This window comes from Astatotilapia calliptera, chromosome 13 (assembly GCF_900246225.1).
Source record: "Astatotilapia calliptera chromosome 13, fAstCal1.2, whole genome shotgun sequence".
Classification (NCBI taxonomy): Eukaryota; Metazoa; Chordata; class Actinopteri; order Cichliformes; family Cichlidae; genus Astatotilapia; species Astatotilapia calliptera.
In genome coordinates, this window is record NC_039314.1 from 15,280,434 (window position 1) to 15,291,111 (window position 10,678).

The 10,678-nt window shown below is 39.3% G+C and overlaps 2 protein-coding genes across 12 annotated transcripts; both read right to left on the reverse strand.

Moving 5' to 3' along the window:
• Positions 1-1,929: 1,929 nt before the first annotated feature.
• Positions 1,930-3,729, reverse strand: LOC113035389 (free fatty acid receptor 4). The gene is made up of 3 exons (XM_026190931.1): positions 3,190-3,729; positions 2,985-3,116; positions 1,930-2,352 (listed from the first exon to the last, which is right to left on the reverse strand). The coding sequence occupies exons 1-3, from the start codon at positions 3,727-3,729 to the stop codon at positions 1,990-1,992; spliced, it is 1,035 nt and encodes a 344-aa protein (XP_026046716.1). The 3' UTR covers positions 1,930-1,989.
• A 652-nt stretch (positions 3,730-4,381) lies between these two features.
• On the reverse strand, positions 4,382-10,595 carry LOC113034782 (centrosomal protein of 55 kDa-like). Of its 11 annotated transcripts, XM_026189792.1 has the most exons (11): positions 10,536-10,595; positions 10,268-10,333; positions 9,380-9,541; positions 9,051-9,278; positions 7,615-7,686; positions 7,246-7,396; positions 6,884-7,010; positions 6,294-6,480; positions 6,139-6,213; positions 5,749-5,871; positions 4,382-5,028 (listed from the first exon to the last, which is right to left on the reverse strand). In XM_026189792.1, exons 3-11 carry the CDS (start codon positions 9,530-9,532, stop codon positions 4,837-4,839), a joined length of 1,308 nt encoding a protein of 435 aa, XP_026045577.1. In that variant the 5' UTR covers positions 9,533-9,541; positions 10,268-10,333; positions 10,536-10,595; the 3' UTR covers positions 4,382-4,836. The 11 variants fall into 11 exon arrangements, with proteins under 11 accessions (XP_026045577.1, XP_026045582.1, XP_026045578.1 ...); XM_026189797.1 differs by lacking the exon at positions 10,268-10,333 and having other exon boundaries at positions 10,536-10,593; XM_026189793.1 differs by lacking the exon at positions 10,536-10,595 and having other exon boundaries at positions 10,249-10,461.
• Positions 10,596-10,678: the final 83 nt, after the last annotated feature.

The following is a 10,678-nucleotide window of genomic DNA, read 5'->3' on the forward strand; positions in this document are numbered from 1 at the left end:
TTAAATGATGAAGAAGTAGAAGATGCTAATTATTGATGATATGATTATGAAAGTGTACACTGTGCCAAAAACACCCCGTAAAGCTTTTACAAGCAGCTGCTGCTCAAGAACTGCCCATCCAAGGCCTCCCTGCTGTTAAACTTACGCTGCCACCATAAGAGCGCGAAAAGACAATTAAAATCACGATTTACGAGATCTGCAAAAATATTTATATTCAGTAAACAAAAGCAGAGGAATAAATAACATTTGATTCCCTAGAAAAAAGCTAGATAAATATAACTGTTTATTTCTTTTAGACAGAACAGTCAGACCATAGCTGTCTGCAGCAGTTTGCTCAGCCTTGGATGCAGAAACCAAACAAATGTTTTGTGGACAAATCACAGCTGACATGAAGCTTGACATCCTGATCTGTTTCAGTCTGGCTTTAACAACATCATCTATGTGGTGCATCAGCTTACCAGAACAGTTTGCATGTCATTTGATTTGGACTCTGTCTGGCACATGAGCATTTCCTTAACAAACATCTTTCCTCCACCCTATACTATTCAGTTTGGGTTTTTTTACTATTTAGAGTGAATAGATAAAGAATGGTGTCCGAGCCTGTTGTAAGAGAGAAAGACAAAAACAATCTCTTCCATCCATTAAGTTTCTCCATAAGATATTGTGTAAAATGACAAATACAGTATATTAATTATGTATTTTTTGAATTATAAATTTGTGCAGTTAATAAAAATTCCACTACTTGAAATATGTGTGTAATGGTTTAAAAGAAAGATTCCTCAGTTTAATCCTGGGAAGGAGGCACAAATTCTTTTGTGGTTGCATCAGGATGGGCATGTGGTGTAAAAGATGGTCATTAGAGTTTACAAGAATTGATTTCATACTGTGCAGTTCAAAGAAAGGTTCCAGTCTTTCATATAGAACAAGTGAATCAGTCATTTGGGAAACAGCTAAAGGGTTATGATGCTGTTACAACCTTTGAGACAACAGCATAAAAAAGTCAGAAATGCAGTGAAACACCAGGTGGACAACTCAGGAGGATAAGAAATAAGTTGGTCAAACAATATGCAAAACCTTTTGGCAGTATTTGAGCCAAAAGCACAACAGACAGACAGACAGATAGATAGATAGATAGATAGATAGATAGATAGATAGATAGATAGATAGATAGATAGATAGATAGATAGATAGATAGATAGATAGATAGATAGATAGATAGATAGATAGATAGATAGATAGATAGATAGATAGATAGATAGATAGCTAGCCCTCAATAACCTTTTGGAAACACTGCTTTTGACACTAATGCAGAATCCTGTAAGTGTTGCATTCACACTCTTTGTCTTATATACGGTATGTTGTACATCAAAAGCCACCAGACATACATGCTTTGCACTATTTCAGGAATGTCAAACTTAATGTCCGGTGTCCAAATTTGGCCTGGCAAAGACTCTAATCTGGCCCACTGGAAGGCTTTAAAAATGTTGTAAAATTTTGTAAAAATAATCAAGCTTTATAGCCTAATGAAAAAGACCTCCACCACAGCCATTCATACTACAGTAAAGTAATGAACAAATATATGAACAATTAAGGAACTGACAAAATCCCTGTTTTTTCACTACTATAGAAAAAAAACATGTTCTGTTTTATATTTACTAGACAATCTGAACAACAAGCTACTAGAACGTTTTCTGTAATTTTGTACATTTATTTCTTCTAATTTCTTACCATGTCATGCTGACAGATTCATTTAATACAGCAGCATTTCTTAGTCATGTAGGAAAATAAGACATATGGTTGAAATTGCACTTCTTTTTCTTATATTAAGATATCTCAAATGTGTATTTAGACTTCTTTACACAGAGAGAAAGAAGAGTTTCACTGGTGTGGCCCACTAAAGGTGAAAGTGGGCTGTATGTGGCCCCGCAATGTAACATGAGTTTGACATCCCTGCTCTATTTGACATGATTATGGATGTATTCCCAGTGTTCACCCACTGGTGGGTCTTTTTCTCACTGGAAACACAACTGAGCCACAGCAGCGTTTGCGCCAGCTGTTCTTGAACTGGCAGACCGAGTAGAGGATGGGATTGAGCGCTGAATTTGCCAGAGTGAACGTCACCACCCAGAAGAACATGGTGGAAGAGACATATATGTGACCCTGTATGTTGTGGGCCAGTATGACGAAGAAGATAATGAAAATAGGGCTCCACATGACTAAGAAGGAAAGCATCAAGACCAGCATAGTACGGAACAGCTTCATATCCTGGCAGGAGATGTAGTAGTGAGGAGAGTCTCCATTGGGTTGCTGACGGTCTCTGGGTCGGAGCCTTAACCTGCAATTTTTAGCAATCTGGAACAGAAATACAATATTTGATACAATGCAAACACCTGTGGTTACAGAGACATGATGAAACCATTTACACACCCTGATTGAGCTGTATATGGATTTACACATGAAGCATGGAAACAGTTTTATTTGTCTCATCCATAAAGTCTACTGAGCGCTAAAATCAATTTGCAGCTGGTCACCATGTTCTTCTGTTCTCTGTGTCACACTCATGGATACATTGGCATAACTGGTTGCCCAGTTTAGTGTTAACAGTTGATAGCGGAGAGCACTGAACGTACACACAAAGGTAATAATTAGTAAGCGCACATTTCCCCCCCCCCACGGGGACAGAGAAATGTCTAAGAAATCAGGATATCCATGCATTAATTCAAGGAAGAATGCTTATTTAATTAATAATATAAGTATAATGACAGCTGGAAAAAGAAACTGAAGTGGCCAAAAACATTTTTCGTTTAAAAATTAAGTTAACTCATGTATATTTCTGTCTTCATGTAAGAAACTTGTAAATTGAGAAAACGGTAAATTCAGAGCTGGATTTTTATAATTTGTGTTAGAAGCATAAAAACAGACAACAGCTGATCTGTCCTTCTCCTCGCTGCCTGCCATCTTTAGCAAAGACAGCATTAACCCACCTGCAATATTTTGCTGTAACTAACCAGAATGATGAGTCCTGGGAGAAGGAAGCTCAGGGCAGTGAAGACTACGTTCCACACAATCTCCCCTGCTGGGTCAGGCCACTTGAGAGTACAGATGTGACCGTGTTCCTGCGGAGATAATAACAAACATAGGCATAGCTCTATTGTAGAAATATTTCCTCTTTTTTAAATTCATCCATACCAGCTTTGGGAAATCCACTTCCATCACAGTGAAGAACAGACTGAGGGGGAGGGAGGTGAGTGCAGAGAAAGCCCAGATGAAGACGAGGGTCACAGTCACCATCCTGGGAGCCAGACTTGGCACAGTCTGCAGCCAGAGAATAGCCTGGACTCTCTCCACACTGATCGTGGCCAAGGTTGTGATGGTGACACAGCCACTCATACAGATGACATAGAGCAATGTGTGGCAGGCTGCATACCCCAGCTCCCAGGACACGGTCCAACGCACTGTCACAATCAGCGGGATCATGCTGACGAACAGCAGATCAGCCACGAACAAGTTGAGCGTCAGGATGGTCTTATTGGCAAGCAGCCTGCGTCCACAGGTTACCAGGACTGCAGCTCCTGCATTTGCAGCTACCGAGACCAGAAAGACTGCACTGATAGCTGCGGTTTCCATTATAGTGGTAGCAACCTGATTTGAGTGGTGCAGCTCAGAGAAGAAAGAAAAAAAAGTCAAGTTTCTCAAGTGAAGGGAATGAATGTGAAGGTCTGTATCCATGCAGGCTGAAAAGGTACTAAATGTGAAATGCACACACTGCTCACTCCTGCAGACAAACAGAAAAATGAATGTTGACAGATGCTGATAAGAAGTAAAAGGGAGGAGAAAGGGTGGAGACTAGACTTTCTGATGCTGTTTGCTCTGCAATGCTTAAAAGGAAGTCTTTGCATTTTCACTTTAAGTGATGACGTGATGATGTGCTTACTCACATTTGGACATAAAAACATGAATTTGGTTTGTTGTTTACCTAATAAATAACATATCGTTTTTAGCTTTAAACTATTTTTTGATAAATTTCTAAAATATGTGTTTTCTTGTTTTTAATGACAAGTAGTCTGAGAAATTTGTTAAGTGCTGCACTTTGGAAATATTTCTAAATTGATTTTATTTTGCTCTTTTCATTGCCTTCTGTTTTAAGCACATAGTTTACATGTAATAAAATGTGCTATAGAAATAAACCTACCACTGCCGTTTGCTAAAACACTTCCTGCTAAAAAGCAACAACACTCAAAACATCAAATAGTTGCTTGTATATTTGTATATATCAGTTGAAACCAAAAATAATTTGAGTGCATCAAAAAAAGACCAATATCAGTAGATTTATTACATGGAGCACAGTCTCGACAGAGTATTTAAACCAAACTTCAAACAATTTTCCAACTAATAGTGTTTATTTTGTACACAAACATGCAAGGTGTTATTCCTCTGCAATCCCTCCGCATCCAGCACAGCTGGTGTGCTAGTCCAGTCCAGATAATACAAGGCCAGTTTAGAGAGACAATCTGTAAATACTATAGAATGAAGACAAGATGTAGCCCTTTACATAGTGCATTTATTGCTAATTACAGATTTCAAGCAGCTGCAACAGTATGCTGCCAAGAGCTGTAAGCAGCTGCAGCTGCCTGGCTGTGCTGGATGAAGCAGAGATTGCTCCAAACTCAGTTACATTTCTGGGGAAATCTTTGCTGTTATGTTTAATCAAAGCTTTGAGGATTCGTTTCAAACACAGCTTAAGCAACTTGTCACATTAATTTATCAAAATAACTTTAATTTAACAACCAATCCATCTTAAAGAAGATCCATCATTAAAGAGCTTCCAGGCTCAGCTCAGTTTAGACAGATTTCTAGATGGTTCATCAGTTCTCGGTGGTGACTGACTGGATACTCGGCCTGGCAGACGGGACACTCCAGGAAGCTTTCATTCATCAAGTTGCTGTGAGGCGAGGACGTCAGGCTGGGTCTGGAGAACTGGGACAGGGGAGGGTTCGTTTCCCCTGAGCTCTGATCCGGCTTCTCTCGCTAACATAAACAACAACATCCATCAGTTACACTTTAGTCCTGGGATTAAAAAAAACTAACAAAAAAAAAAAGAAAACTGCTAAATTTATTCCAAAGTAAATCTTAAAGCTACACTATTTTTTACAATAACAGAGTAGGGTGAGTATGAAAGGTGCTGCTTTTTACTTGATTTTACAACTTGAATTCGTTTTGAATGTTTGCTTTAACTGTGGTTCGTGCAGAAAATTATCAATGGAAGAAATTACAGCAGCAGACACGCAAAGTGAGGAAACATCTGGTGTGCTCAGGTGAACAAAAGGCAGTAAGTACTGAATATTCAGTGACCAGGCAAATAAAAACACAGCTCCAAATGAAAATTAATGTTGCCTGCAACACTGAATTTGTTAAAAAAGGAAAACAAAATACTGGCAGCTGCTAGAGCTACCCCTCAGCCTCCTAGTAGACAAACCTATGGTATCAATTTGAAACTCCTAGGTCATTTCCTTCTTAAGTTATTACAAGATTTTAAGAAAACTTGACCTCTGATCTTGAGGTCGAGACTACAAAATCCTGTGTTGCCTTGTTCATGAGTTATCATGTTCAGAAACGTTGACGTCCACACCATGATGGGGTGGGCACTCTTTATCCTTTAAAGGCTGAGGGGTAAAAACTCTATTAATGCAGCTTTAAGTTTGATCACAGATCAATCTTATCATCCTCTGATTAGATACTGACGCCAACCTTTAACTGCTTTGCCACATGGCCTTTTCCTTTTTGCAATGCCTTCAGAACTTTGACCATTTGCTTCTTTAAATAAGAGCAATTCTGCCTCTCATCCTCAAGGTCTTGTGAAGAAATCTGGATCTAAAATGTAAAAAATTGTCACTGCGATGAACTGAATGAATAACACTATAATAAAAGAGATAATGTGTGGCTGTAGAAGGCAGGCACAGACAAAACAGAGCACACTGTGTTTGCATACTGCAACCTTTTTATCTCCAAAAGACTTATTAAAAAACACAAACTGGCCATCCTCTGTGCATTGTCATTAATCTGCGCCATCATTAACAATGGGTAAATCAGCAACACGAAACTGCGAAAACTAACAGAAAGTAAATGTGCCTGTCATACCTGTCGCTCTAGGTCTGCAATCTTTTCCTGGTCTGCATGGTGACGATTTAACATAAACCTCTGAAAGAGATTCGCCTGATTGGAGAGTAATTTTTCTGTGATTTCATTGGCTCTTTCTTCCCTCATGTGAGCACATTAAGATTTTTACTTTTTACCTGCAGCTCAGAGTTTCCCGACCTTCTTCTCTCATCATCCAGCACGCCCTGGAGGACTTCTCTCACATCTCTCTGTTGTTGCTCTTCATCCTCAGGGCAATTCTGCACTTCCTGTGTGCTTCTGCTCAACCTTTCAGCTTGCAGCTGCTGTTTGAGCTCCTCCACTTCCCTTTCTCTTTCCTTGCACCTACAGATCATTTTTGCCTGTCAAATAGCTAACCACCAACTTAAATGGAAACATATAATCATTACAGCCATTCTCAAACTTCAGACTGCTAACCATTTTAAAGTATAAAGATAACCTGTCTGCTTTTGTTTTTGGTATCAAAAAAAGGCAGAAAAGAAAATTAAGAATTCCGTTTTAAATCACGTAGTTCTTAAAGTTAATCCATTTTTAATGGATTATTTAATTGGAATTATAAAATAAGCAAAACTACTGGCAATTATAAAATATATTTTCAAATATATTTCAATGTAAAAAGTAACTCCTGGTAGCCCACCTGCAATACAGGTACAGTCCACCAGAGGGCTGCAGTCCACACTTTGTCTATTACTGATCTATTTTTTATGCCTTGATTTTTCAAACATACCAATTTTGGGTGATCATCAGATTTTGGTGGGTCACTTCAACTCGTTCCCTCAGTACCTCCAGTTCATCCTTGGCTTTCTGGAGGAGTCTTTCATAATGCTCCTGCATCTGGCTTATTTTCTCTTTCTCTACAATAAGAAAAAGAAATCAAAAATTAAAAGCAGAAGTGGGAAACAAAAGCATGTCTACTCAGATGTGTGCCATGTGGCATTAAAAAAAGATAAATGAAGCACATGAGGACACATTCTGTTACAGTGGGCTACTATTGGACAATCTTGATATTTTAAAAACTTGTTGTGACAGACTGCTGCCCCTTGTCGCCCCAGTGGTGAGTGTCCACTGCCCACTATCCTCTTGGCTCACCGTCTGAATGGTCCTCATTGTGCTGCTGTGAACGGGCCTGATTGGCTTCATTCAGCTGCTTCTCCAGCCATAACATTCTGGCCAGAATCGCCCTCACATAGGCCTCTCTCTGCTGGTCATACTCCAGCCACTGCTTGTTTTTTTCCAAGGCCTCAGGGCATTGAATGAAATAATGAGAAGCACATAAAAGAAAAGACAGAAACAGATCTTTGCCAGAAAGATGTCTCCAAACCACAAACACTTAGTACGACATGTATACTGTAGCCTGACTTGTAAGTAAAAACGGACTAAAAGAAGATTAAGGGGAAGGATAGGAGTGGATAGAAAAACACAGGGGGCATTTCCCAGCTGTGCCAAGAAAACACTTACATCTCTGAGATGAATTTGGACCTCTGCCACAGCTTCATTACTCGTGGAAACCTGTTCATCAGCTGTGGAGTCCTACCAGAGAGACCAGAAAGACACAAAACAATACTGCACATTTGAAAATGAGCAATTCATATTAACAGTCTCTTAGTTGCTACGATAAAAAACAAAAGCTAGCTGGCAGGCAGAACAGTTCAAAAAAGATCCATAACATCTCTATGATGACTATCATGGCTCTCAGTATCCTAATGGTAGTGAGACTGAAAAATACCTGCTGCTATCTAGTGGTATAACTGGGGCAAGAGGGGCTTAATTAGCTAAACAGATGCTGGAAAGTCTAAGAGTAATGTGAGCAGTGTGAAGGAAATAATCACATTCACATGACTGCATCTGAAGCAGGACAGCTGCAAATTTAACAAGCAATTAAAAATGCTCCACACAACATCGAGACCTTTTCTTGTTTGCTAGATTATAACAGAGAGACTGACAAACATTCATGCTAGAATCGCCAATCAAGGCCCAGCTACTGGATTCAAATCCAGGACCTTCTTAGTCTAAGGTGATGGTACTAACCATTCTGCTTCCACTATTTTCAGACAGCTTTCTTCCACCAGTAAACCAGTGCAGAAAAATGTTGCTCCCATTGCACCTACAGTGGACACGTCTGTCCACAACAGTCACCAGCTAGTGGCATGCAGTGGAACTATCTCAATGACACACTGGTCTATAAACAACACTCCACTGAGCCAGAATTCCTACTCGAAGGACTCTCTATAGGAAGCTGGCCAGTATGACCCACTAAGCTTCATCCTGTTGACCAGTTGGGCAAACATTGGGCAAAACTGTTTTAGGCCCCCTGGATGATACCAAGGTGCTTAGAAGATGATTTGATGTTGTTGGCGAGAGGGACAATTTAGTGACAGACATCCAAACACAAGATACTCAGTTTTGTCAGGATAAAGGAGGAGGACATTTGAAGATTTATTTATTAATGGTAGTAAAGCATTCATAGAGGTAGGAGAAGCTGTTGAGCATCCAGACTGCTAAACTAAAGGTCTGAGATAAAACTTACTCAGCTAATACAACTTCCCAAATACAAAGCTTCAGAGAAAGAGACAGACACTGATGCCTGCCTTTCCAAATGAATACAAAAGTCATGACTGACATTTAAGGGGAGCTGTGTTGGAAAACCCAGCAGTGACCCCTTGTGGGAAAGGAATTATTTGCATTGACATCACTGGCTGTCCCCTGTAGTAGCAGGGCAAAAAACCTGGCAAGCAATTAAGCATGCCTAACATGCTCCAGACCTTTTTCTGTGCTTTAACCAGACAATGCTATATGGTCTATAGATTTGAAGAGAAAGATGTACTGGGTTAAACAGAACTGTTTGTTTTTACTGCTTCGGACATTATAATCTCTAATTTGAAAATCTGCTATACCTGCTTCCCTGTAACTTTTTTCTCGACATACTGACACCTTGTTGAGATGACCTCAAGCTTCTCCTCGATTTCCTCAATCTCTCTGGAGTAACGGGATATGCTACTCACTGCATCCACTGGTCTCTTTTCTTTTTCACACAGCTGCTCAGAGGGTGAAGCAGTTTTCTCATGTTTCATCCTAAATTCCTGGGTACACTCGAGCCTGATGGCTTCAAGAGAGAGGAATCTCTGCATGGAGACACAACAAAACATCTTTTAAATATTGGCAGGATGTATTGATACAAAAAAATTGTAAAAATAATTAGACTTAGCAGTGTGAGCATGATTACCTCTACAAGCTTATTATGCTGCGACTGCTGATGGGTCAGTTCAGCCAGGGTCCTTTTCAGGTAGGCATTCTCTTTCCTGAGGCTGCTGACAACCATGGCAAGCTCTGAGTTGAGCTTTTTCTTGAGAGAGCGCTTGTATTTAGATGCTGCCATCCCTGTTACCTGCTCACAAGTATCACAGGAGCAATGCATCTTAGAACATAACATATGAAACATCAACAATACGAGCAGGATTACATTACCTAATATTCACGAGCAAAGACAACTTCACCAAAGTTTGATTTCTGAGCAGTAATTTTATAATTAGTTTGTAATGTATTGCATTGCAGCTAGTTGCTTTTGACTTTGAAACCTAGTGTATTTTTAAATATATATACATATATTTTTTTTCTTATTCTTTATTTTATTTAAAGGTGTCTCTAAATTTATTAGCAACGCACCTACATCCCACTACATGTAAGACAAATTGAATTAAATAAATCTGGCATCAGCAAAGTGCTACCCCCCCCCCCCCCCACACACACACACACACGTTAAAATATATTTTTGTGTCTATCGCTAGTTAACAAGCTAACAGTTAACATGCTAACAAAATCGCTCATACTTAAGAGTTAAACTGGATACCGAATATTGGTCTCTCATATCTATAAAATAACATTAATGATGTAAAAAACCGCTTATAACCGCCATAATCTATAAGGTTTTTGCTAGACAGAATTAAAGCTACTTTAGCTAGCTAGCCAACGTTAAATAGCTAGTGTTACCATTTAGCTAACGTTATTATAACAGTATTGAAATATGACTGCTCATTTTAAAATAAATCTTACTTTCTTAAGGTATTGTTTTACCAAATCTGCTGCAACACCTACTGGGTTTATATTTTGTTACCTAAAGATGGTGTTGACTGTCAAATTGTGAAGTTGGATGATTATGGCAACCTTTCTTCATCGCCCACTAGCGTGAAAACGGAGAAGAGGAGGAGCTCAGCGGATAAAACTGGTGTTAAATAATAACAATATTGCCTTTCTATATGAATGTTTTTGCAGCTTATTAACTTTTAGATTTAACATAAAAGTGTGTGGCTTTACTTGATAGAAGAAACGTTACTTTAAGCAAGTATTTTAAAAAAATTGACTGCAGGGGAAGATGGCAGTACTTAGGCATCACCACAGAGTGGCGCTGCAGCACAGGATGAGGGTCTCTTTTTGGTGCTCCGTACAGTAAAGCCGCTTCAGGCTGCTGGTGGCTGCTGTGACTCATAAGGTGATTGGTATCCGCCCCTCTCCTCCTCTGCTTTAA

Excerpts from the sequence above, each read along its gene's own strand:
- LOC113034782 (XM_026189792.1), bottom strand. The coding sequence starts at position 9,532 with ATGGCAGCATCTAAATACAAGCGCTCTCTCAAGAAAAAGCTCAACTCA. Across the intron at positions 7,397-7,614 it reads TCCAAATTCATCTCAGAGAT|GCCTTGGAAAAAAACAAGCA; the intron begins GTAAGTGTTTTC and ends CAATGCCCTGAG. Across the intron at positions 7,011-7,245 it reads CAATGAGGACCATTCAGACG|AGAAAGAGAAAATAAGCCAG; the intron begins GTGAGCCAAGAG and ends TTCTTATTGTAG.
- LOC113035389 (XM_026190931.1), bottom strand. The coding sequence starts at position 3,729 with ATGGATACAGACCTTCACATTCATTCCCTTCACTTGAGAAACTTGACT. Across the intron at positions 3,117-3,189 it reads AAGTGGATTTCCCAAAGCTG|GAACACGGTCACATCTGTAC; the intron begins GTATGGATGAAT and ends TTATCTCCGCAG. Across the intron at positions 2,353-2,984 it reads GTTACAGCAAAATATTGCAG|ATTGCTAAAAATTGCAGGTT; the intron begins GTGGGTTAATGC and ends TTTCTGTTCCAG.